General features: G+C 30.5%; 2 protein-coding genes across 2 annotated transcripts; one reads left to right on the forward strand and one right to left on the reverse strand.

The window, feature by feature from the left end:
• The first annotated feature begins 1,371 nt into the window (after nucleotides 1–1,371).
• On the forward strand, nucleotides 1,372–3,104 carry LOC119608822 (very-long-chain (3R)-3-hydroxyacyl-CoA dehydratase 3). The gene is made up of 5 exons (XM_037963356.1): nucleotides 1,372–1,672; nucleotides 1,741–1,857; nucleotides 1,928–2,162; nucleotides 2,220–2,565; nucleotides 2,627–3,104. The coding sequence occupies exons 1-5, from the start codon at nucleotides 1,523–1,525 to the stop codon at nucleotides 2,952–2,954; spliced, it is 1,176 nt and encodes a 391-aa protein (XP_037819284.1). The 5' UTR covers nucleotides 1,372–1,522; the 3' UTR covers nucleotides 2,955–3,104.
• A 9,229-nt stretch (nucleotides 3,105–12,333) lies between these two features.
• LOC119608821 (lysine-specific demethylase lid) lies at nucleotides 12,334–26,576 on the reverse strand. The gene is made up of 4 exons (XM_037963354.1): nucleotides 25,365–26,576; nucleotides 18,117–19,507; nucleotides 16,641–18,052; nucleotides 12,334–16,489 (listed from the first exon to the last, which is right to left on the reverse strand). The coding sequence occupies exons 2-4, from the start codon at nucleotides 19,447–19,449 to the stop codon at nucleotides 13,973–13,975; spliced, it is 5,262 nt and encodes a 1,753-aa protein (XP_037819282.1). The 5' UTR covers nucleotides 19,450–19,507; nucleotides 25,365–26,576; the 3' UTR covers nucleotides 12,334–13,972.
• Between the last annotated feature and the right edge of the window lie 1,221 nt (nucleotides 26,577–27,797).

The raw sequence follows: 27,797 nt of genomic DNA on the forward strand, positions 1-27,797 counted from the left end.
TTAGTTAGTTAGTTAGTTAGTTAGTAGTTAGTTAGTAGTTAGTTAGTTAGTTAGTTAGTTAGTTAGTTAGTTAGTTAGTTAGTTAGTTAGTTAGTTAGTTAGTTAGTTAGTTAGTTAGTTAGTTAGTTAGTTAGTTAGTTAGTTAGTTAGTAGTTAGTTAGTTAGTTAGTTAGTTAGTTAGTTAGTTAGTTAGTTAGTTAGTTAGTTAGTTAGTTAGTTAGTTAGTTAGTTAGTTAGTTAGTTAGTTAGTTAGTTAGTAGTTAGTTAGTTAGTTAGTTAGTTAGTTAGTTAGTTAGTTAGTTAGTTAGTTAGTTAGTTAGTTAGTTAGTTAGTTAGTTAGTTAGTTAGTTAGTTAGTTAGTTAGTTAGTTAGTTAGTAGTTAGTTAGTTAGTTAGTTAGTTAGTTAGTTAGTTAGTTAGTTAGTTAGTTAGTTAGTTAGTTAGTTAGTTAGTTAGTTAGTTAGTTAGTTAGTTAGTTAGTTAGTTAGTTAGTTAGTTAGTTAGTTAGTTAGTTAGTTAGTTAGTTAGTTAGTTAGTTAGTAGTTAGTTAGTTAGTTAGTTAGTTAGTTAGTTAGTTAGTTAGTTAGTTAGTTAGTTAGTTAGTTAGTTAGTTAGTTAGTTAGTTAGTTAGTTAGTAGTTAGTTAGTTAGTTAGTTAGTTAGTTAGTTAGTTAGTTAGTTAGTTAGTTAGTTAGTTAGTTAGTTAGTTAGTTAGTTAGTTAGTTAGTTAGTTAGTTAGTTAGTTAGTTAGTTAGTTAGTTAGTTAGTTAGTTAGTTAGTTAGTTAGTTAGTTAGTTAGTTAGTTAGTTAGTTAGTTAGTTAGTTAGTTAGTTAGTTAGTTAGTTAGTTAGTTAGTTAGTAGTTAGTTAGTTAGTTAGTTAGTTAGTTAGTTAGTTAGTTAGTTAGTTAGTTAGTTAGTTAGTTAGTTAGTTAGTTAGTTAGTTAGTTAGTTAGTTAGTTAGTTAGTTAGTTAGTTAGTTAGTTAGTTAGTTAGTTAGTTAGTTAGTTAGTTAGTTAGTTAGTTAGTTAGTTAGTTAGTTAGTTAGTTAGTAGTTAGGTTAGTTGTTAGTTAGTTAGTTCGTTAGTTAGTAGTAGTAGTTAGTAGTTAGTTCGTTAAGTGTTAGTTAGTAGTTAGTTGTTAGTTACAGTTAGTTTAGTTAGTTAGTTCAATTAGTATAGTTTCGTTAAAGTTGGTCCCCATAACGTGTCACCAAGAAAATTTAACAATTCGTCCCCCCTCACGTCCACCAAGCCAAAACAATGTAAAAATAAACATTGATGTTATAACATTAACATGCTAAACATCTGTTTTAGCACAGCTGTTCACAACAAAAAGTAACCAATAACCACCATCAGTTTTGTTTACGCGCAGACTCCAAAACTGTCAATTGCCTATTCGTCTTTTTTAGGGAAAATTTAAGTAAAAATTGGTGTATTAAAAATTTGGTATAGTTTTTTCAAGCACTTTTAGGAAAAAAGAAAAAACTTAGTGTTTTCTAAAGAGCAAAGTGCCAAGAAAAAGCAATGGCTGAAATTAAAACAGAAAAAGATATTAATAAAACTAAACAAACAATCAACAACACAAATGCCGGTGTTCAAAATTTAAGTCCATTTGTGTATTGGGCTCAAACTGATAAACAAATTACTTTAAAAGTTGATCTTAAGGATGCCAAGGTAAATAGAGTACTACACCCCAATAAAAGGTGATATTTTTATATAGCTTTCCTTTCTTTTTATAATAGAATCCGGAGGTAGAGTTTACTACAAAGACAGTAAAATTTAAGGCCAAAGGTTTGGGCGCTAGGGGCATAAATGATTATAAATTTGAAATACACTTCTATGGTTTCATAGATGATGAGGTAAGATGAATGTTTAAAGAAATCTTATAGAGAATAATATGTGGAAGTATTTATTTATGGCTTTTAATAGGAATCAACCTTTAAAGTGAATGACCATAAAGTGGAGTTTAATATTAAGAAATTGACAGATGGTTGGTGGCCACGTTTAGTGGCTACTCCTCAAAAGCCCCAATGGCTTAAGATAGATTTTGAACGCTGGCTTACCGAGGACGATTTGCTGGAGGATGAAAAACCCAGAGATGTTATAGAAGATTATTCCAAAGAATATGATCGTTTGCAAAAAGAAGAAATTGGTTATATTAAGGGTATAAGATAATCCATTATGCTTTCCCATTATGTTTTTTTAATAAGTATTTTTATAGAAAGCTCCAAAAAGGTTTATATGGTTTTCTATAATTTGGCCCAGTTTATTGGTTTCCTGTATATATTAAGTGTTATGGGTGTTTTATATTATCGTGATGGTGTCAATTCTATTACGAAAACTTATGCCGCTGTAGGCAATGCCATGAAGTTTATACAACTTATGCAATATCTAGAAGTATTGCATCCCATTTTCGGTTATACCAAAGGCAGTCCGCTAGTGCCCTTTATGCAAGTGACAGGACGTAATTTTGTGTTGTTTTTCATGATAGAATTTGAGGAACGCATGCAAACTAAGCCGGCGGTGTTCTATGTATTTCTTATATGGTCTCTAGTGGAAGTTTTTAGGTAAATATATTTGCAGCTCTTTAAATTTAAATAAATATTTATTTGAAATTCATGTTTTCAGATATCCCTACTATATTAGCCAAATTTTGAAACGAGAATTTGGTTTATTAACCTGGTTGCGTTACACCATTTGGATACCTTTGTACCCCATGGGTATTTTATGTGAGGGCATTATTATTTTGCGCAATATACCCTATTTTGAGGAAACCAAACGTTTTAGTGTGGAAATGCCCAACAAGTGGAACTTTGCCTTTGATATGCCCACCTTTTTGAAAATCTATCTAATTTTACTTATTCTACCGGGTTCATTTTTCCTTATGTCTCACATGTCTAAGACCCGCGCTAAGAAATTGAATAAAAAACGTCGTGCCCGTAAATATAGTGATTAATTTCAGTTAAGTTTTGTTTTTTTTTACTAATCTTAATACATTTTAAAATTTCATTGTGTTGTGTAAAGTTATTAAACACAAAAACATTTTTGTCATCTAATTGTAAAAGACACACATTGCAATAAAATAAATGATTCCTAAATTAAATAAACCAAAGTAAGAAGAAATTTTATTAAATTAGTGAAAAGTTACTTTTATTAAGCGTTCTTTAGACAGCCGAAAGCCGCTTAATAACAAAGTAATTGCCAAACGAAGCCAATCCCTACGTCCGTCCAAAGTAGGCTTATTAACAGTTTAATAAACAATTAAAGTCGGATATTAACTTTAAAACCTTAAATGAGACTTTTTTCATAGACCGGTTATGATTCATCCTAAACTCTATCATTCTATCCCTCAAACTACCTTAAAAACAAATTACTACGTGAGTCCAGCTATAAGCGTACTAATAAATTAAATTAATACAAAAGGAAGGTGGGAGTGGCCTGCGGTAGGTTAGTGGTTACTGTAATAGTCTGAGGTCGTGGATTCAATTCCCACCTGAGGCACTAGCGAATAACAGAACCGATGGAGACGTTCCACAATTGGATCTTCGCACCGGAACTACCAAGTCATACTCGGCCATACTCGGCCAACGATGGAGGCCTAGGTGTATTTCTTCCTCCTCTCAAACTCACTAACTAAAGAGAAGATGGGAAGAAAGGCTTCCGTCGAAGAAGTCTTTAAGATATGAAAAGGCGTTCGAAAATTTGAAGCATTTCCTTTGATATTAGAAAATTTCAAGGTATTCGGAGTTCTCCTAATATTCAAAGACAGTTTGTCAAACTTCTTACTAAAGAGAAAGCGGGAAGAAATGCTTCCGCAGAATAGCGCCCCTAATCTGTACCATAAATTTGGCAAACTTCTTTAAAGATCTCAAACACTTTCACTTAATTCTTAAAAAACACAAATGTTTTAATGTATTTACTCACTGTTGTTAAATAGAGTTGCAAAATATGTTTATCTTTTTTAACAACTAATAGCACTTTAAAAATTAATATAAACTATTTTTCTATAAACACTTTTTCAAAAATTTTAACAAACTAAAAAAACACCACTTCAAATTGAGTATAACTATTTATTTTCTTCTTTTTTTCGAGTCGACAACAGCCAGTGTAAAAAACTTTCTTAAGAATGCAAAAGAAAAAAAAAACAATAAAAAAAAAACAAAAGCAACTACTGACAGCAACAGTGTTTGTCCAAGAGTTTTAAAAATGAGCAACAAGGACACCAACAACAAGAACAAAAAGAATAAAAACAGCAACAACAACAACAAAACTTTCTTCAACAAACACGAAAAGGAAATTTCGTTAAAGAGCAACGAAGTTTTCATACATAAACACTCACACAGAATATGTGTGAGTGAGTGTTTGCAAATGTTTGTGGAAAAACTTAAATGTTGCAATTTAGCGGTTTTGTGGTTTCTAATTTGTTTTAGAAATGTTTTTTATTTAGGAAATTTTTAATAGAAACAAGTGTTATACAGAATTCTTATACAGATTTTTCTATAGAAAAAACTCAAAAATACTGTTATAAACATATTTTTTCTACAGAAAAACTGTCATATTCAGATTTTCCTATAGAAAAAAATATTACTTTCGGTTTTTAATGGAAAATACTGTTATACTCAGATTTTTCTATAGAAATAAGCTGTTATACACAAATTTTCTAATGGAACAAGCTGTTACACACAAATTTTTCCATGGAAAAAAGTTTTCTATAGAAAAAACTATTATATAGAAATTGATAAAACTGTTATACACAAAGTTTTCTATAGAAAAAACTATTATATAGAAATTTGATAGATAGAACAAACTGTTATATACAAGTTTTTTATAGAAAAAAACTGTTATACACACATTTTTCTATGGAACAAACTGTTATACACAAGTTTTCTATAGAAAAAACTGTTGTACACACATTTTTCTATGGAACAATCTGTTATACATTAGTTTTACTATAGAACAAACTGTTATACGCACAGAAATAACTGTTATACACAGGTTTTTTCGATAGATTAAACTGTTATATGTAAGTTTTTCTATAGAAAAAGCTGTTATACACCAAATTTTTTATAGAAAAACTGTTATACACATATTTGTATATGTATGTGTAATACCCAAATTTGTCTATAGAAAAATTGTTATACAAAAATTTTTATATTTTTCACATATGTATGTAAAAACTGTTACACTTAGATTTTTATAAAGAAAAAACTCTTATACCTTATAGAAAATAATATCTTTCTCGAGAAAAATTATTGCATTATATAGAACACACACTGTTGAACACAGTTTTTTTATATTTTTTATATAAAAAACTGTTATACTCAGATTTTTCTACACAAAATAACTGTTATACTAAAATTTTTCTACAGAAAAAACTGTTATACATATAAACAAAACTGTTATACCAAGATTTTTTCTATACATTTTACATTGAATATTACAGTCTTTTGCATTTTGGAGCTTTTTTTAACAATTTTGTGTCATAGCAACATTGATGTGAATAATACCGTCAAAAAAGAATGGCAATATTATAAAACAACAACAACAAAAGTGAAAGTTTAGGGATACAAACTGAAAAATGCATTTATTATACATTTATACATACACACTAACACTTAACTATATATTAGAACAAATAACTTTTCGCGAAATATTGTTCAAAAAATAAAATATAAAAAAGCCAACCTCATCATTCTCATCGATTCATTTATTTATTTCTGACCAAGAACACATGCAAACTTAAACATACACACACACACACATACATACACCAATAGACAATGAACTATAAAATAACACACAAAAAAAGGACACTCCAAATTACTGCACTATGAATGTGGTAAATGGACAGACGAACATACGGATGAAAGGACAATCAGCGGAACTTACATTAGAAACACATACATAGTGTTGGTTGTAATATTAAATGTGAAATAAACAACAAATCAATTGCACATACAAATCAGATACAAATAACTCTATATGTTTGTTTGCATGCAGGAATGTTTGCGTTTGTTTGTGGTTTTTTGTTTGTGTGAATGAAAATGTCATTATAACAAAAACAATACAAATTGCATGTATAACACATAATATACATACAAGCACACGCACTCATGCATAAACATTAACATTCACACAATTTTGTTATTTTGTTTTAGTAACGAGGGTAGTTTGAAAAGTTAATTTCAATTAAAAACTAAATTTTAACTAAAATGCATATAATGGTAAAAAAACTGTTACGTACGAAATTTTCTTTAAAAAAACTGTATATGTACTTAAATATAAAAATTTTAATTGACTTGATTTTCTTCTGAAATTAAATATTTATTAAAATTTCCAATTTCACTAAATTCGAAATTTCATTTCAATTTCAGAAATTCGAAATTCAAATTTTGTCTAGAAATAAGGAATTTCAAATGAAATTCGAAATTTTACTAGAATTTCTCAAAAAATTCGAAATCTCACTAGAATTAGAAATTTTACTAAAATTCAAAATATCACTAGAATTTCAAAATTTCACTAGAAATTCTAAATTTCACAAAAAAAATTTAAATTTCACTAAAAATTTTAAATTTCACTAGAAATTAGAAGTTTCACTAGAAATTAGAAGTTTCACTAAAAATTTGAAATTTCACTACATATTAGAAATTTAACTAGATATTTCACCAGAAATTCGAAATTTTACTAGGATTTCTAAATTTAACAAGAAATTTGAAATTTCACTAGAAATTCGACTAAAAATTTGAAATTTCACTAAAAATTTTAAATTTTACTATAAATTTGAAATTTCATTAAAAATTAGAAATTTCACTAGAAATTCAAAATTTCACCAGAAATTCATAAATTTACCAAAAATTCAAAATTTCACCTGAAATTCGAAATTTTACTAGACATTTTACTAAGCAGTTTAAAATTTCACTAGAAATTTAATATTTAAATTTAAACATGAAATTAGAAATTTTACTAGAAATTCGAAATTTCGAAAATTTAATAAAAATTCTTCAGAAATTCAATTTAAAAAAAATAAATTCGAAATTTCACTAGAAAGTCAAATAGAAATTCGAAGATTTTATTAGAAACGGAAATTCACTAAAAATTAGAAATTTTCACTAGAAATTCAAAATCTCATAAAAAATTCATAATTTTACTAGAAATTCAATCAAAATTTCACTAAAAATTCGAAATTTCACTAGAAATTCAAAATTTGACTAGAAATTCAAAATTTCATTAGAAATTCATAATTTTACCAGAAATTCAAAATTTCACCAAAAATTCTAAATTCCACTAGAAATTCGAAAATTCACTAGAAATTTAATATTTTACAAGAAATTAGAAATAGCACTTGAAATTTTAAATTTCACATGCAATTCGAAATTTCACTAGAAATTAGAAAGTTTTATTTTAGTGGAATTTCGAAAGTAGTAAAAATTTAAAATTTTACGAGAAATTCGATATTTCATAAGAAATTTTACTAAAAATTCGTAATTTCACTAGAATTTCGAAATTTTACTAAAATTTCGAAAATTAATAAAAATTTTTAAGAAAATTTAAATTTTTCGAAATTTCATTAGAAAGTCAAATAGAATTACGAAAATTGTACTAGAAACTCGAAATTTTACTAAAAAATCGATACTTCACTACTTACTGGAATAACAGCAATTTCTCGTATTCACTAAATACGAAATTTCATTAGAAATTCGAAATTTCACCAAGTACGTTTTTGAAACTTAACTAAAAACTGAAAATTTCACTAGAAATTAGGAATATCGCTAGAATTTCGCAATTAAACTATAAATTCCAAATTTTATTAGAATTTCGGGATTTCTCAATTTATCTAAAAATAGGAATTAAAATTAAAAAATTCATAATTTTACTAGAAATTCAATCAAAATTTCACTAAAAATTGGAAATTTCACTAGAAATATAAAATTTCACTAAAAAGTTTAAAATATTTTGGAAATTGAATTGTTCACTAGAAATTAGACTTTCACTAAACATCTAAAATTTCGTTTTCTAGCAAAATATTTAAATTTTCATTATGTATAAAACACTTCTCTAACGACCCTCGTATCTATTGTACATACTAAAAAAATAAAGTATGGATGATGATGATGAGTTGAGTACACAAAAAAAAAACTATATAACAAAAATCCATTGAAGGACACACACCTGAAGGCATGGTAAAATAATAATAATAACAATAACAAGAACAACATTTCTTGCTACAATGCTTTCATATTTCTTTCGAAAGGGTTTAACACACAAAAGCAACAATAATAATAATAACAACAACAGCAAGCAGCAAGAAGTTAAAAACTTTTTAATTAAGAAATTGTTGGTTCTTTGTTGTATGATTTTCTCTATAAAGGAGCCATTTGAACATTTTTCTATAAAGTGTGGTTGGTTGCGAATGTATTTTGCTATTGTTGTTATTGTATTTTGTTTTTTTTTTTTTTTAATTTTTCAGTTCAAGTACATGACATGATGTTGTTGCTGTTGTTGTATGTGCGTGTTGGAAAAATTTTATAATTTTAATGAACATTGGTATATTTTAAAATCGATTATTAAAGTGAAAATAAATAGTTTATGATCGAAAAGCAAAAAGGCAAATTTTCCAGGGCAGGAAGTGAGTGTTCTCATGTAAAGTTATAAATGTCAGCTTAGAGTATTCTAAATGTCTGCCTGTCTGTTGTAGATGAATAGAAACAAGTTTAAATGTTACTTTTAAATAATACACCGAAAAGGTGTTGCGGTCATTTAGGGTTAATGCGAAATTGTTCACCTCCCACTCTTGCAGCTAACAAAGTTAATAAGTCTCTATGTGTGTGTGTGTCTGTCTGTCTGTTTGTCTCTGCAGGTTTATTAAAAACAAACCTTTACAAAGGCAAAAGAATCAAGTCAAATCAATTAGTTGAGGAAAAATCAAAATCACAATTATGATTTTTGTTGCTTTTGTATGTTAATAACTTTGTTAAATAGACCATTGTCCCAACGTTAGAGTCCCCTGTGTGACTGGTGGTAGGTTGGTTGGTTAGTTGTTTCATTGTTGGCCACCTCCTTATACATTTTTTTATTTTTCTATACAAATTGTTGTTTTTGTGTTTCCATTTTTTCTATTATGGATAAGTTATCACTCCTGTGTGTGGTGCTTCAAGGCAACATTTCCAAATTGCTCTACACTCACTCGTATACATATTCATACATTCACACTTACATACATACATATATATATCCATACACACACATTCATTCCCACATACAAATATGTAGATACGTAAAAATCACTCACTTTTTTTTAATTATTAATTTTCACTTTTATCTTTAAATCAAACTTTTTGTTGTTTGCAGACTTTTCCATTATAATTTTCTTTCTATATTTTTTGCACTGTTTTACAATTTTTTTATTATTATTTAAATTTCTTTTTATTCACTTGCGAATTTTGCTGTTGTACAAAAAAATATATCTCTCTATATGTGTATATAAATTTTATTTTAACAAGTTTTTTTCTTCTTTCTATTTGCTTCTATTTTTCTTGTTGTTTTTAGCACGTTAAAAATTTTTTGTATTTGTACGAGCTGACAGTAGTTGCGAAAAAGTTATTACTAAATTCATCAACGGTTAAATGACTGACACAACTGGAGTATTTGTTTCCTTTGCAATTCAAAAAAGAAAAAACTAACGCACCAGTCAGTATTCACACATCGAGAGAGCGTGAGAGTGTAAGCTTAAAAGTGAGAGAGTTAGAAGAGACCAAAAACAAAAACATGCAAATTGCCTTCACAAAAAAAGGGAAAAGCACGCATAAAAAGGAAATAGTATTGGTCGGCTCTTGTAGATATAACGGTATTAATACCCAGTGTTGTGTTTTTATTTGTTTATTCTCCTTCTTCTGACAGGAAATGACAAATTACCATTGACAGTTAAGTTTAAAAAGTTCGCTATTAACCAATAAATTTGTTATAAAATTACTAGAAATTCAAATTTCACTAAAATTTTGATAACTTTTCACTAAAATTTCAAATTTCACTAAAATTTCGAAATTTCACTACAATTTTAATAAATCACTGAAATTTTGCAATTTCACTAGATTTTTGTTATATTACTATAAATTCAAAATTTCATTTGATTTTCGGAATTTGATTAGAAATTCGAAGTTCACAAAAAATTCAAAATTTTACTAAAATTTTCAAATTTCAATACAAATTCGAAATCTCACTAAACTTTCGAAATTTGACAAGAAATTTAACTATAAATTGGCTGGATTTTCGAAGTGTTACTGAAAATTTGACTTAATATTGAAAATTACACTAGTAATTTGAAATTTTACTAGAACTTCGAAAATTTCACTATAAAAATCATAGAATTTCGAATTTCACTAGATTTTCGCTGGATTATCAAAGTGTTACCTAAATTTTACTTAATATTTGTTATAAAGCTATAAATCACTACAAATCTCTAGATTTTCGAAATCACATAAGAAATTCAAAATTTCGCTTGATTTTCGAAATTTCATTAATAATTTGAAATTTTATTAGAAGTGAGAAATTTAATATTTCACAAAAAATTCCAAATTTAAGAAATTCGAAATAGTATCACAGGAAATTCCAAGTTTAACTTGTTTCGAAATTTCAATGGAATTCGTATTTTGACTAGAATTTCTATATTTAACTAGAAATTTCTAGAAATTTTACATAATATTTGAAATTTTACTAGAAATTCATAATTTTTCTAGAAATTCGAAATTTCACTAGAGTTTCGAAAACTTTACTAGGAGTTTGAAATTTCACTATAAATCACTAGAATTTTTAATTCGACTAGATATTCGAAATTTCATTAGAAATTCGAAATTATATTAAAAATTCGAAGTTTTATTAGAAATTCGAAATTTTACTAGAATTTTGAAAACTTCTCTAGGAGTACGAAATTTCACTATAAATCACTAGAATTTCGAAATTTCACAGGAAATTGGAAAATTCATAAGATATTCGAAATTTCAGTAGAATTCAGGAAATTTTAAATTTCATTAAAAAAGCGAAATTGGAATGAATTTGTAGAATGTCAAATTTTCACTAGGAACGTGAAATTTCACTTGAAATTCGCAGAAATTAGAAATTTCACTAGAAATACAAAGATTCACTACAAATTCGAAATTTCAATACAGTTTCACCAATAATTCGAAATATGCTTTCGCAATTTCACCACAAATTCGAAATTTCTTTAGAAATTCAATAGAAAATTGAAACTTCGCTAGAAAGTTGAAATTTTACTAGAAGAGTCTGTAGCGATACTTCGAGTGGCTACAGACTCGAAATTTCACAAAAAATTCTGAATTTCACCACATATTCAAAATTTCACTACAAATTTGAGTATAAAATTTCACTAATTAATCATATTTCAGTATATGTAAATATTAAATTTCACTAGAAATTCGAAATATAATATTATTCGAAATTTCACTAATAATTCGAAATTTCCCTAGAAAATTTAAATTTTATTAGAAAGTTAAAATGTCACTAGAAATTCAAAGTTTCACTACAAATTTGAAATTTCACCAAAAATTTAGAATTTTCACTATAATTTAAAAATTTCACCATAAATTCGAAATTTCACAATTTCGAGTAAAAAATTTACTGAAATTTCGTTATAAATTCGAAATTTGACTAGAAATTCGAAATATCACTAAAAATTTTAAATTTTACTGGAAATTCAAAGTTTCACTAAAAACTTTAAATATTCACTGAAGTTTGAAATTTTGCTAAAAAATTTTGGTAAAAATTTGAAATTTTAATACAAAATTCGAAATTTCACAAAATTAAATTATAAATCTCACGAATATCGAGATTTTGCTAGAAATTTGAATTTTTTAATAGAACTTTCACAAAAAAATTAAAACTTAATTTTAAAATTTTACAAAAATATGAGAAGTTTTAAAAGAATTTCGATATGCTAGGATTACCTTTGCTTCATCTTCTACTTCGATGTCTTAATTGTTACAAATGTTTTCCCCCCATTGTAAACCCGGGTGGATTTTCATCGGATTGCTGCCAAGTTGCTTCTGCGTCTTTAGTGCTCTTGCTTTGCTTCTAAATCTCGTCTTAACATCGGCACTCGTATGGGCTTTTCGTGCTCAATTCTGTCAATTCACGGCTCTATCAGTAGTACAGTTTTCGGACAACCGTTTGGATAGCTTCTTTAAGAAGCAATCAAAATATTTCATGGGTTCTATTAAGTATAATAATTGCATTAAAGTGATTTCCTTCCTGGTGATTCAACCAAATAAAACTAAACTAATGTTTAAAATACTACATTTATTTTGTTTTTTTTTTTGTGTTTTTAATCATATAGAATTACATCAAATTTAAATTTAAGGGTTCATAATATATATATATATAAGTATGTATGTATTTATTTATTAATGTATGTATATATATGTACGGTTGTGTAACTGTGTGTGTGTGTGTGGATTTTATATGCTAAAAATGTAATCAAAGTATTATATTAGTCAATATATTAATTTAATTAATTTTTACACGTTAAAAAAAGAAATAAAAAATGTACAATATGTTTAAAAAGAAAAGAAAGAATTGTGTTTTTTAGGCTAAAGTTACTACTTTAAAGGTTGCAAACGTTAGGTCCAAAAGTTATGTCTTTGATAAGTCTTTGACAGAGAGAGAGAGAGTCAGTCAGTCCTGCTGTCTGTTTATAAGAAATTTTCATTTTATTTTTCTAGTCTTCGTCTTTTTCTATATAATTTATGGTTTTTATTAGAGTTGTTTTGTTATTATTTTTGATTAAATTTTGTTTTATTATATTTTTCAAAATTTTGCAAATAATACATACATATCCGTAGTACATTATCTGTACATATGTATATTATGTATTTAAATCTAGGTGTAATTATTTATAGAATTTTTTTCTCGTTTTCTTATACTCATTGTTACTTTTTTTTCTTTTGTTTTAATTATTTTTTTTTCCTTTTTGTTTAAGTATATATAAATATATATGCATATATGTATGTATGTAATAATAAATATTTATATGTATATACACACATATACATATATTTGCTATACTCTAATCATATTATTATTATTATTATTGGGCAGAGTGTTACATACTAATTAAGCATTACAAATTACAAATACAAACTAACATAATTAAATAAAAATTACATATAAGTTATCGCTTTTATTTTCAGTAAAATCATAAAAATATTATATATTTCTTTATATATATGTATATAAGTATATATTTATATAAAAAAAAAGAAAATTCAGACAAAAAAACTACTACCAATCTATAATTTTTCGTTTTAATTAGTAACAATTTAGCAAATTGTAGAGAAAAAATCGAACTCTTGCTTAAAACTTTCTGTAATTAAAAAAAAAGAAAACTAAATACATTGTTGCTAAATATAATTCTTATTAATTATGTTTTCCATATACAGTTGTTGCAAGTTGCAAGTGCAGATTTCTTCTGGTTTGTCATCATTTCAATTCATTTGTAATTGTTGCTTCTTCCTTAACAATTGGATGATGTTTGGCTCATCGTCGTTTTGAGTTTTAGTTTTAAGTTCTGTTTTGAAAGTAAAGTTTCTAGCTGCGTGTTAAAGGAATTCTGTGCTAAAATAACTTAATTCATTTATTCATTTACTTCATATTTCAGAGGTTTATTAGTTGGTTGGTTGTTTGCTTGGCTTTGCGTGTGTGTTTTGTATTCGTAATTCTCTTGTTACTAAATAGAAAAACAAAGTAATAGAGAAGTTGCTGTAGTAGTAGTAGTAGGAGAAGAACATGTGGGAGTAGCTTGGGTTAGGGAGGGATTAAAGTGTGTGTTTCACAAAAAAAAATTATGCCCATTTAAAACAGAATCTTCTTTTTTTGTTAAATTTAATATCGATTGAATATTTACTATTATGTATACAAGAAATTATTTAGACGGCTGGCCTTTATCATCATTATCATCATCAACATTTATCGTGCCGTTTGGGAGCGGCCTTTTTGTTGTGTCGTCACTGCTGCTGCTGTTCCGCCACCCGTTGTGGTTACGGTGACATTCTTTGAACAACGTATGCAAATGTAGTCGTCATCTGCCTTGATTTGACTGCGATTGAGTCCAACACAATACATGTGGAACCATTCGTTACAGCCGCCATCACATTGCACCCAGTCAACTTCGCGTCCGGTTGGTTTGTGACAGTTTTCGGCACGACATTCTTCTTCGTCATCCTCCTGCTGAGCCATTTGAGCTCTTTGAGAGTTCTTCTTTTGACTAGCCGTTACTGTGTTGTTGCTGTTGTTATTATTGCCTCCCACTCGCTTGCGGTGTTTCTTTTGCGAACCGGAAGCAGTGCTGTTATTGTTTTGATTTTGGTTACCGCCATTTGATTGTTTGGTGGGTGTGTAATTCTCGGAATTGTCATCGGCTGCTGCTGCAGCTACAGACTTGCTATTGGCATCTGATTTCCGTGAAGATTTTTTCGTCGTAGTTGTGTTTGATCCGGCATTATGTTTGTTCGGTGTGGCAATTTTTTTCCTAGGCACAGGACATCCCGTTGTGGGATCCAGAGAACGTCGCTTCTTAACCACACTGGCTGATGAGCGTCCATTGCCGCTACCACTATTACTAGTGCTGTTGGGACTGCTCTGTACCATTAAGCTGTCGTTGGAGTCTTCGGCTGCTGAATTGACACTGGAAGGCGGTTGTTGGTTTTGTTGGTTCTGTTGCTTAAGCATCGTTTGATGCTGTTCAACAAGTGCTGCTGCTTCGGAAGGCTGGGCTGGTTGTACTGTGGAAAGCACCCTCCAAAGTTCTTGTGATTCATCGAGTGATACTTCTAGAAGGTCGCCTTCCATCATCAGTTCGTCGAGATTGTCTGTTTCGCTATCGGACAATAACTTCTGCAACTGGAGACCATTGTGTGTATTGTTGGCGTTATCGTTTGTTGCATTCGCTTCGCCCTCTTCCTCCTCATCATTACTAAAGTTTTCCTCCACTATATGTAAACGTCCCTCATCATCTGAATCGCCATTGTCGGAACCCTCATCTTTGGAGTTACGTTGACTACTGCGTCGTGGTTTGCGTGCTGCTCCTGACTCCTTAGCGCCTTTACGTTTCTTCTGTTTGTTATTCCTTTGCTGGGCCGCCGCAGCTATAACTTCTAAGGCAGCTGTAACATCGGGACTTGTAAGGGCTTTACGGGCACGATCTTGCCAATTCATGGCTCTTTCCGCTAGACAGCGTAGAGCTTCATCTTCGGGCAAGCGTATGGGTAACGTTTGTAAGGACACCAACAGGGGTAATATAGTTTCCAGGCGTGGTCTCTTTGAACGAACACATGAAGGACACAACCACTTCATTTTGAGGCCTTCGTCTGCAGCACAATTCGTTTGTGGTGGCGGCGGTACACAGTCCTCATGGAACCAATCCCGGCATAATTGACAATTGTACATTACACCCTGGAAAGATGACTTGCAGAGACAGTAGTCATCGCGCAGAGGATTTTTAGTCATATTTTGTCGTCTGTGTTCTCGCATATCACGCAATTCCTTTTCCTCGGCTATTTTAAATGATTCCACAATTTGTGCAGGATTCATTTCTTTAACGAAATCATCTTCGAATTTTTTCTTTAGATCCGAGTCAATAATGACCGACTCTCCGCGGGGCATTAAAACCTCCAAAAGTGTATAGAAGGTGTTTTTCTTTAAAAATGCTCTTTCGGTATTCTCCTTCCAGTCATGAGCACTTTTCAGATGGCCCTGCATACGCAAAAGTTCCTCCAGTCTTATGGGTATACTCGCACCACGATTGACAATTGCTTCTAGAGTATGACAATAGGGAAAGTGGTCATTGGCTTGCAGCTGTTCAACAGACCTTAACCATTCTTTGGCCTTGCGTAGGGCATCCTTTAGTATACTATAGGATGGCACCAAACCCTCTATATCAGTGGCGGTTTTAAGGAATTGTTCAATTTCCACCAGTTCATGGCGTTGCGTACTGCAATTAAAATATTTGCTGGCCTGGCATTCCCAGGCTTCTATTGAGGCTCCAATCTCTTGCAGTTTGCGTATTTCTGCATCAATTATGGGATCTGTGGGTGCAATCTCAGCGGCTGCTACATGCAACAAATTCTTAACGTCATCGTAAGTAAGTTTTGCACTGGCAGCCCTTAGGCCTTGTGAACGTTTGTACCATTTTAATTGTTTGAGTCGCATGTTTAATTGCTGCATTTGGGGCAATTCAATGCGCAGTGAGTTGCCTTCTCCGATAATGGCTTCCAATTCCGATTCCTCTAGAGCATCTAATGAATGCTTTAGCATTTCATTGGTGCGTTCTACAAATTGTTTGCCTAAAACTAACAGTTCTCGCACTGAAACACCCTCCTCGATGGTACAACAGAGATTATCGATTTCCTGAACAAAAAGTTCAAGTTCCTCCATTGTGAGTTTGTACTGTGCAGCTTCCAAATTATTATCGGAACGGGTGCGAACCTTAAATGACAGTAAAATATAAGCATTGTTTTGTGAATTATAGAACTGAAGTTAATTGAACTAAAACTGAACCGAACAAGAACTAGAACTGAACTGAACTTGAACATACTTAGAACTGAACTATTAACATATTAGGAAACGAGTTTCTTACCTTATTTATACCCAACTGTTGAATCACTGTAACACATTTCTCTGCCTCCAAGACAGCAGCATTAAGGCGATCAATTAATAGAGACGAGGGAAACTTCTTAATCTCCGCCTCCTTGCACAACTCTTGGAGCTCTTGCAAGGTTACTGAAGTGGGTGTATTGGCATCTACGATGTCCCGGCACCGTGACAACCATCTCTCGAAACTTTGAGCTTTAGATTTGAGTTTTTGTAACATCAGGGGCATCTCATCGAGTGTGTAGCGATACAATAAAGTATGTTTATCCGGTGGACAAGTGCACAAGACGGTATAGTGGCGTAAGCAAACTATAGTCTTTGTACACTCACAAGAGACGGCCGAAAGGAAACATGTTGTATTGCACTCTTGACAGTGGCGTTCATCATCTGGTATCAGTTCAAATGCTTTGCGCTCTGCCCTGGTAACGCCCCATTCTAACAGAGATTTACGTAATTTTTTCTCGGAATCAACCATTTCAGCCATATCAATGTAACAGGCGGTGGCTATGCCAAACGTCAGCTTGGCTGGCTCGAGGGCCATTTTACAGACAAGTTCATCGTGCGAGAAAACACAGAAACGACGCAACATCGAATAGTGATTTATACACTCACGACCCATTTTAAGCCAGTCGGCTGGGGCGAAATTAACCGCTTCGGCAAAATTGTAGCCCTGGTTAAAACCGGCGTGGTAGGCACGAGGAAATGTTATCACAAATTCACCGGCATTCTGGTCGGTGCGATAAACGGGCACTCCATTGTTCATCAATATGTTGGGATTCATAATGGTTACTAGCTGATGCAATAAATCGGGCTGTGAAGCAAATAATTCAGGGGCAGCCTGTTTCATGGTTTCCTCAAATTGCTCAGCACAACTGCCGGGTACACCATACCAGGTTTTCGGTTCACCCCAATGTAAATAATTGATAGAATAACTCCAGTGATCCTCGTTATGCCAACAGAAAGCGGCAAAACACATACCCACATACATCCAAGGAGCATTCATACCGCTAATGTCGGCATTTATGTGTCCCAGTATTGAATCTTCCAGCAAAGGCAAATTGTTTAGATTCCAACTCGATTCGGCATATTCCTGGTCTCCGGGTAACAAGTAGAGAGAACTTTTTGTGGGGAAACCCGAACCATGATCCATGGTATGAAGATCAGCGCCATATTCCACTGTTACATCCTCATCGATGGAGGAAACTATACGCCAGAATTCTCTCTCCACCAAATCGGTGGGCACTAAATGTACCGGCTTACGGAAATAGTCCATTTTAAATTGATCAGCCATCTGACCAAATTGCTGCAAAGTGTATTCACGTTCGGCCTGTTCGAAACCAAAGGCTTCGGTGGGCTTGCTAACCTCTTCCACCACACAACGTGGACAAAGCCATTCACCTAAAAAGAAGAAATAAAATAACATTAACATTAGAAATGTTTGTTACTTTTGTGCAATACAGACCTTTTGGTATACTGGATAAAGGTGGCAACAAGCAGAAGGTATGATATGAATCATCGCATCCATCGCATAATAACATTGATTCCTCTACATCACCGCGATTACAGATGTGGCAAATGTATTTCATTAAAGGATCCACGGCAGCATTGGGATCGGGAGCCTTCTTTTGGGCTGAGCCGGCAATGCCATTACCAGCATTTGCCCGATTGGCGGCTGAAGCTGCAGAAGCATTGAAACAACTTAATAAATCGCGTTTAAAGTCTTCCTTGGTCTCGGTTTTGACACCACCACGATTAACGCCCAAGCCACAGCTGGCACTAGAATTTGCAAAACGTTTGGAACGCCTGGCATTGGTCTCATTGGGTGGAGCAATTTGTTGACGTGTGGGTATCTCATGGGCCTTGTAATCGGTGCCATCTTCTAGCTTAACATCTGGACTGCCTACAGTACCACTACCTTGTCCCAAAACTTTGCCCGATGTATAGACCTCAAAAGGATGCAGAATGCGTTCATAGTGGGCCTTAAGCGTGGCACCCACACTCTTACTAGAAGGATAAGACATACGATTTGCTACTTTGGCCCATTTGCGTTCCTTGGTTGTCTGCTCCATTCCGCCTTCTTCCTGAACAATACGGTGTAGTGTGTATAAATCGAGTGCTTTGCGTTCCACCATGGGTATTTTGAGAGAAGAACCTTGCAATTCCCAAAATTTCGCTATTTGATCGAGAAAGTTTAATTTTACACGTGTTTTAGCTTCCAATTCATTGAGACGTTGAACACGTGGCGTAAATTTCAATTTATCCACATCCACTGCAAACGGTGGCGACCAGGACTCCGGTGGCAAAATCTTGGCTATACCACATTTTTCGGCAATCGGTCGTATCTTACTGATATAGGCCAAAGGATTTTTAAATTCCTCCGTTGTGGGGCGAAACACTGGACACTCCAAGGGTGTATCAAAGTTAAACTCTTCCGTTTTATTCATATTGAAAGTACTGGAGCTGTGAGGTTGAGAATGATTCTTTTCTTTGCGGCCAGAACTGGTTGGCGGTTGAGGACAACTGTTGTGATATTTTTTACTTGCACTTGGTTTGTCTTCATTTCCTGTAGTCGTGCTGGACGCATTGGAAATTGAGTCACTTCTTTCGGTGAGTGGGCCATATTTCTTTTGAGCTGATTCACCACCACTTACATTACCACCGGTTGAGGTTCTGGTGCGTAGACGTCTGGCGGGTGTTGTGGAACCATTTGCTGCAGTAGACATTGACGAAGTTGCGGCTGGACTGGCGGTAGTGTTACTACTACTATCGGCTGAAGCAGTTATCTTTGTGGACATTATTCTCTGCGTTCTCTATTTCAACGTTTCTACTCTATCTGTCGCGTGTTTAAGGAGTCTGCAAACAAGAAATATTTACTTTATTATTAATCAAACGATATATACAAGTTGTTTACATAATTCCATTCAATGGAAACACAACATTTTGGAAAAAAAAGAAACAGAAAATAAACGCTTTAAACAAAAATACAAAAAGTTTTGGGGTTGAAAGTGTTCGCTAACTTTTCAAATAGACACACACACACAAGTACACAGTTTGTGTTACAATACACTCTCATCATAGTCATTGCATATGCACTGAAAAGGCTACGTTGTATGGTTGCTTATTGTTGCTGTTGTTATTAACTTTCGAGTGTATCGAGTAAGGGGGGTGATACTTTCATAAAAACGAAAAATTTGTGGTAATTAAGATAGTTATTCCTATTTCCTTTACTATGTGTATAGGTTTGATGAAGATTTTTTCTTATTATTAAAGGGAGTTTTAACTGATAACAGTGCTTTGCTAGTGCTTAAGGGTAAAACTACATTTTTTTGTTATCAGTTATTGTACACAACTTGTTTTCCGCCCGTTAGAAATGAAAATGTAAATCAAATCAATCGTAATACATGATCCTATTTACATCACCAATGGAAATAATATCCTTGACAACGTGTTACAGAATATTTTTTTTATTACAAGTTTTGTTCCTTAGAGTTCAAAAGCTGGAGTTGACAAAATGGTGAAAATCAAAAGTAACAGCAAGTGGTGTTTAATGGTTTTTAGACATTTTATTAAAATTACAGAGATCGCAAATTTTATTGAGATTTAAAAAAATTTATTAAAAACTAAATAAATTTCATAAATTCATTATTTTTTAAATTCACTAGTACAGTCTATAGTCCAGTCTATAGTCTAGCCTATAGTCTACTCTATAGTCTAGTCTATAGTCTAGTCTATAGTCTAGTCTATAGTCTAGTCTATAGTCTAGTCTATAGTCTAGTCTATAGTCTAGTCTATAGTCTAGTCTATAGTCTAGTCTGTAGTCTAGTCTATAGTCTAGTCTATAGTCTAGTCTGTAGTCTAGTCTATAGTCTAGTCTATAGTCTAGTCTGTAGTCTAGTCTATAGTCTAGTCTATAGTCTAGTCTATAGTCTAGTCTATAGTCTAGTCTATAGTCTAGTCTATTGGCTAGTCTATTGTCTAGTCTATTGTCTAGTCTATAGTCTAGTCTATAGTCTAGTCTATAGTCTAGTCTATTGTCTAGTCTATTGTCTAGTCTATAGTCTAGTCTATAGTCTAGTCTATTGTCTAGTCTATTGTCTAGTCTATAGTCTAGTCTATAGTCTAGTCTACAGTCTAATCTATAGTCTCGTCTATAGTCTAGTCTATAGTCTATTCTACAGTCTAGTCTATAGTCTAGTCTACAGTCTAGTCTATAATCTAGTCTATAGTCTAGTCTATAGTCTAGTCTATAGTCTAGTCTATAGTTTAGTCTATAGTCTAGTCTATAGTCTAGTCTATAGTCTAGTCTATAGTCTAGTCTATAGTCTAGTCTATAGTTTAGTCTATAGTCTAGTCTATAGTCTAGTCTATAGTCTAGTCTATAGTCTAGTCTATAGTCTAGTCTATAGTCTAGTCTATAGTCTAGTCTATAGTCTAGTCTATAGTCTATTCTATGTCTAGTCTATTGTCTAGTCTATAGTCTAGTCTATAGTCTAGTCTATAGTCTAGTCTATAGTCTAGTCTATAGTCTAGTCTATAGTCTAGTCTATAGTCTAGTCTATAGTCTAGTCTATAGTCTAGTCTATAGTCTAGTCTATAGTCTAGTCTATAGACTAGTCTATAGTCTAGTCTATAGTCTGGTCTATTGTCTAGTCTATAGTCTAGTCTAGTCTATAGTCTAGTCTAGTCTATAGTCTAGTCTATAGTCTAGTCTATAGTCTAGTCTATAGTCTAGTCTATAGTCTAGTCAATAGTCTAGTCTATAGTCTAGTCTATAGTCTAGTCTATAGTCTAGTCTATAGTCTAGTCTATAGTCTAGTCTATAGTCTAGTCTATAGTCTAGTCTATAGTCCATTATATTTTCACTTTGTTGAACTGTTTTTTTTTTTTTAATTTTTAAATAATTACTGTATTTAATTTATAACGTTTTGCCACCTACAACACAGGTAAAGCTAATTTAATTTGTTCTCTGAGTGAGTAAACCTCATTAATTTTTTTAATATTATTAGTAACTGTTTCAAACTTAAAAACAATTAGTTAAAAATAGGCAATTACGATAAACAAAAATATGTAGGAATAAAAAACCACACAAAATTAAAAAAAAAAAACTTTTAAATAACAAAAATGTATTTACAATTTTTTCACAATTTTATTCACATTCCAAATTCTTTGAACAAATTTCTTTTTAATATCAATTAAACATTTTATTGCCTGTAAACTGACACTTGACAAATTATTGATTTTATTTTCTTAACACAAAAAAATTGTCCTATAATAATTGAATTAAAAATATATAACTTTACCTCAAGTCTCATAACAAAAACCCCAAGACATAACAAAACTTTAAAAGAAAATTTAAAAAAATCTAACAAATCCTTCAAATATTACCATATTACTTGCATATTACTATATGAATAAATAAACAATTTTAAAAGAATGGTATATTAATATGTCTAAAGTTGAATACGTTTACAACTTATGTTATTGTTAAGAATACGTACAACAAAACATAAAAAAACAAATGATAGTAAGTAGAATTTAAACGACAAGGGGTTAGTTATGTTGGCAAGATGTGGTGATACGTATTCAAAGAAAAAAACAATATTGCGCAAGTGCAGAAGAAATATGTGTGGTTTGTAATGAATGTTATTAGTAGAGAGTTGCAGTACAATATGTTGGCGGCACAATATTTACAATGTGCATCGTAATGGCTTTACAACAATATGTGTACCCTTTGGCTCAGATCAAACAAACAAACGAACCAACCAACAAATATAAATTCATAAGATTCTATTATAAATAGTGACAAATGAAATTTTGTTGTAACAATTGTAATTGAAATCTTTTATTAAATTTTATAGTTAATATGAAAAGTATTATTAATATTAAAAGAGTTTAATGAAATCTAAAAAAGGTTTCAAAAGTTTTGACCTAAATTATAAAAGGTTAAAATGAGACGTGTTAAATAATTGTGAATTATATGTTGATTATAAGGTTTCCTCGATGTTTGAAGCAAATATGATTCTTTTTATTAAAAAAAACAATAATTTTAAAATATTTTGAGTTTAAACTATTCTTAAAGAAACTGCTATGCAGTCAAGACTTAACCTAAACTATAGTCTAGTCTATAGTCTAGTTATGTCAATAGTCTGATATACAATATACTCTATAGGTCAGTCTACAGTTAAGTCTAATGTCTAGTCGAGAATCTGGTTTATAGGCTTTACTATGGACTTGTCTATATTCCGGACTATTGACTTGTCTATATATATCTTTAGTATAGTCTATAGCCTTTTCTAAAATCAAGTCTGGTCTACAATATTCTCTATAGATCAGTATAGAGTTTCTAATTTCTAGTCGAGATTCTGGTTTATAGTCTTGTCTATAGTTTGGACAATAGACTTGTCTATAAGCATTGTCTATAGTCTGGACTATAATCTTTAGTTTGCACTGCGGTCTGAACTATGGACTAAACTGTAGTCCTGTCGATAGTTTCGTCTACAATCTGGATTATGTTCTTTCATATATTTTAAACACTAGTCTTGTGGACTGTAGTCTATTGTTTAATTTGGACTATAGTCTTCCCATTATTCTCGACTATAGAATAGTTTATAGTCTAGACTATAGTTTTTTTCTTAAGTTTGCACTAAAGTTGTGTCTACATTCCTAACTGTAATCTATAGATTGAACTACATATCGTCTAGTCTTTATTTTGAGATATAGTTTAGGATATAGTCCTGTCTAGTAGAAATCACTTTATTATATACACATTATACACATTGAACACATACTTATTACTTTTTTATTATATTGTAGAACGTTTGTAAAATTGTTTGCTTTTCTTTCTAATTTTTTATTACATATTTGTTTAAAAGAATATTGATAATAATGTTAATTTTTATAACATTTTAGTATTTTAAACACTTTCACTAATAGTTTAGTCATATAATTTTTGTTTTCAAAATTAATGCAAGCAAAACCACAAAACATTTTAAATTATATTTAAATACTTTTAATAAATTAAAAAAAAAAAACACACACAAAAATTTATTGAGATATTATAAGATTGATAAACATTAATTAGTTTTTACACTTTTTTACTATTTTTTATACAAAGATATAGAATTATTTATAGATTTTTAAACAATTGTTAGTTTTGTTTAATTTTTTTTATTATTTTTTATAAAGCAAATAATATTTAATAGTTTCTTTCAGTAATTTTAAAAAGATTTTATAATACTTGTTTTAATTGATTAAATACTTTGTGGTGAAATTCGCCATTTTGTTTAGTTTTGTCAAATTTCTGGCATTTGGTGGTACATAGAGTGCAAAGTAGAAAGAAAAAATGATCTATGGGCAGGTTGTGAAGCTATAGAAGTTTAACAAAATTTATGACTAATAAACATTAGTTAATAAAATAGATTTTTTTCTATATAATAACATTTTTCTTTAAAAGAATTAACTTATTTAAAAAGTAGTTTTAAAATTATAATTTAATTACTTTTTATAACAAAAGGCTAGAAAATTAAATAAATTTGTTAGAGATTTTTAATAGTTTTAACAAAATAGTGCAATATGTTTAATAAAGTTTCATCATAAATATTGTTTGAAAGACGACAAATTATGTTTAAAGTTTTTTTTTAAGGGGTAAGCTCTCATGCAATAGATTTTTTCCGTTTATGGAACTTTTGCTGTTGTTGTTGTTCTTGTTAATCAGGCAAACAACCCCCACCGAGGTTTATATAAAGAAAATACATTTGTACTAACACTCGTGAAATTTAAGAGTAAGCGATAACGAATCATTTTGCACCCTGTAGTAGATAGAGTAAGTATTTTAAAAGGATTTTATGTTTAAATTGATTTGAAATTGAACACAGAGTTGGAAAGATGAAAACTTTAGGGAAATTTTCTGAAGTTTAAAATTATCTTTTCAAAACAATAGATTTAATAAAAAAAATTACAACCACTTACACACCTCTCATATATAGTGGTAAAGTAAATAATAAAAAAAAAATACCAACAACAACAAACACTATACACGCACTGACAAACACACACGCATACATAGTACATATAAAGCTCATTTATTTTAACAATGTGTTAAGTTAAAAACTCAGGGATTTTTATTCGGTTTAATAAAATATAGGCGTTTGTAGTTCTGTAAGTTACTTCTGTAACCAAGATTTTTTTCCAAAATGTGGAGAATTATTTAAAAAAAATTAGTAAAATTGGTGTAAAGTTTTTAAGGCTATTGTTTGTCAAAATTAGGTTGTTTTTTTGGAATTATGACAATCTTTACGGAAATGAGCGTTATATGAGAGAAAAGCTAAAGTAGTGGTAGTAGTAGTATTACACATTCATACACAAACATATACACTCGATTCAATCGACATCATATTTTTTACCTCCTCTTTCAATATCTGTATGGGCAAACATACATACAAAACGACAGACAGACAGATGAACGGATGGACAGACAGACGAATGGTTGGTTGGTTGGACGGACAGACAGTGTATATACATATGAGTGTTTGTGTGTATTAATGTATGTGCATAATATATGTGTGTTTGTGCATGTTTTCTCTATTCAAGCAAAATTTCATTGCTCGCGCTGTAACTCTTGGTTCCAAAAAAAAAACTTTAATTAAATACACAACTTTTTTCCCTAGTTTTTTTTTTTTGGAAAATATTTTACTTAATCAAGTTTACTTACTTTTAAATCACACTAATGTTGTTTTTATTTTCTTTTTTGTTTTTGGATTTTCTTTTTTTCGGAGGCTTTTTTTATAATTTCTTGTATATTTTTGCTTAAATCCTATTCCAAATTGGAAAAAAATCAGGTTTTTTTCTGCTGCTGTTTAAATGAAACACGAAAATCACTTGAATATTGTTCTTTCTTTTTTTTTGTTGTTTTTGTTCACCAGCTTTTTTTAGTACAGTATGTTTTGCATAATATTCAGCCATACAATGGACAAAAAAGTTTTATTATTTTTTTATTTTGTATTAATTTAATTTTAAAAAGATTTTCTTTAATTATCAAAATTAAAAAGTTAGAAAAACTACCAACGTGTATATTTTCAAACACCACAATATTTTTTTCTATATTATTTTTTTTTAATTTTTATATTCGTTTCCACGACCAACCGAACCGTTCACTTTACAAAATTTTTATTACAATCGCCAGAAAAAAAGCAAAAAACTCGAGCTATAAATCACTATATAGTCCCAAAATAGGCAAAAATGTCTATTTTTCCTTTGTATTGTTTTAGGGTTTTTCTTTATGTTGTCAAAATACTCTTGATAAATAAACGTTTACTTCTTTTTTTAAAGAAAAAATATCAAGTTTTTCTATATAATTTCTGATTAACACACAATAATAATTTCACTTTTTTCTCTGCCTTAATGGCTGCGGTATCGGATGTACGCATTTCGCAGAGCTCTGCTAAGCTTTGCCTTTGAAAAAGTCGACCTCGCTCGCCAATAGTCTAGGGATTTGCATTTTTTCTTTAGCAATTGCAAAAATATTAAATATTTTCTTTAGTTCCAAAACTCCAGTTCTTTGATTTAGCTTTTCTTTTCTGAAATCTGTTCACAATATCCCTTGCAGACAGCGTTGTTAAAATTTTTTTTATTAGAAAATTTTTTCTTGTGCTGCTGCTGTTATTTGCAAATTGACGTCGTCATTAAAAAATCACTTTTACAATAATTTCTTGCTTTTAAAACACTTTGCTGCTGCTTTTTATTGTCTGAATACCATGAAATGTTTTTTATTTTGTTTTTTTCTTAAGTTTTTCTACTATTTGTTAACTATTTTGTGGTTATATTCCAGGAGCAATTCTAACTTTTGTGCAAAGATTTACAATTTTCTTTCACACGACGACATTATGTCGTAGAAACCTGTGCCGAGTAATTGTTTTGACGACGTCGGCTGATATAAAATTTATCGACGGCGTCTGATAATTGTTTGTAAGCCGGCTGAAAATACACAACTTGACTGCGTTAATTTACTATAAAAAAGTAGTCATTGATTGTGTTTATAAATCATTAATTGAACAAACAATTGTTCCACATTTCAACTTAATCGGATTATTTTGATTTATTCGGTTAATTGAACGTACATTTTACTATTTTATTCTTCACATTTCCATCTACAATTCTTTTTATTAGTAGATGAAAATATTGAGAAATTAAAAAACAAATATTTGAGTTTAAAATTAATCGAGTAGTAGTCAACTAATCGAACATTTAAATTAATAAAAAAGTTAATCGAATATAAAGGTGAATTATGAATATTAACGTAATTTTTTAAAGGACAAGTGAAGCCTGATTATTATCAAAATTGGCAGTATAGTTAAAACTTAGTAATGAGTTCCAAAGATGTGCGGTTGTAATAAACTGATTTCAACTAAAATAAATAAGATTTAACCTATAGTAATAATACTCTTTGTTCCTTTGTAATTAAATAAAAAATACAATATATTATGAAAGGCGGATGTATTTTAGCCGATTACCCTTTTTCGACTATTGTTGATAAAAATCTTTGACGGTTTAGCTCAGCCGACTAAGGTCGATACGGCGCTGGTCTCTGTTGCGTACAAAATTTAACGGCGACGGCTGACACCATAAATCACGACGACGGCTTAAAATCGGTTGTAAGCCGTCAAAGTTTTCTACTGTGTCTTTTACTTATTTAATAAAATTGTATAATTATTTTGTAAAATTGAGATTTTGAACGTTATTATAAATCGAGATCTAATAAATGCATATTTTATATTTTTTCACAATTTGCATTACTTTTTGAATAATCTCCAACATATAACTTATTTTTCATTAGTTACATCAAAAGGAAGATGGCCAATACTTTTCTTCTGCAAATCGTTCAAAAAGAAATATTTTGAAAAGTATAGGACCGATCAAGTTTTTTTCGAATTCAAACTTTAATATACATACATAAATGGACCAATTTTGCTAGTGTTTTGTAGGTAGTTCTGAATGGCCAACAATTTACCAAATTTAAACATTATTTGTCTCCGCTAGTGTTGTTAAAAAAGTACAGGTTATTTTTTCAAATGAGTACTTTTGTAAACTTGGCAGCACTTTGTATATATTTCCTACAGTGTGGTAATGTGCTTTGTTTACATTTTAC

Source organism: Lucilia sericata, unplaced genomic scaffold, assembly GCF_015586225.1.
Source record: "Lucilia sericata isolate MDLA Ls3-8-SP2 unplaced genomic scaffold, ASM1558622v1 Contig000883F_arrow, whole genome shotgun sequence".
NCBI classification, from domain to species: domain Eukaryota; kingdom Metazoa; phylum Arthropoda; class Insecta; order Diptera; family Calliphoridae; genus Lucilia; species Lucilia sericata.

Excerpts from the sequence above, each read along its gene's own strand:
- LOC119608822 (XM_037963356.1), top strand. The coding sequence starts at position 1,523 with ATGGCTGAAATTAAAACAGAAAAAGATATTAATAAAACTAAACAAACA. Across the intron at positions 1,673-1,740 it reads TTGATCTTAAGGATGCCAAG|AATCCGGAGGTAGAGTTTAC; the intron begins GTAAATAGAGTA and ends TTTTTATAATAG. Across the intron at positions 2,566-2,626 it reads TCTCTAGTGGAAGTTTTTAG|ATATCCCTACTATATTAGCC; the intron begins GTAAATATATTT and ends TCATGTTTTCAG.
- LOC119608821 (XM_037963354.1), bottom strand. The coding sequence starts at position 19,449 with ATGTCCACAAAGATAACTGCTTCAGCCGATAGTAGTAGTAACACTACC. Across the intron at positions 18,053-18,116 it reads TTTATCCAGTATACCAAAAG|GTGAATGGCTTTGTCCACGT; the intron begins GTCTGTATTGCA and ends TCTTCTTTTTAG. Across the intron at positions 16,490-16,640 it reads AACAGTTGGGTATAAATAAG|GTTCGCACCCGTTCCGATAA; the intron begins GTAAGAAACTCG and ends CTGTCATTTAAG.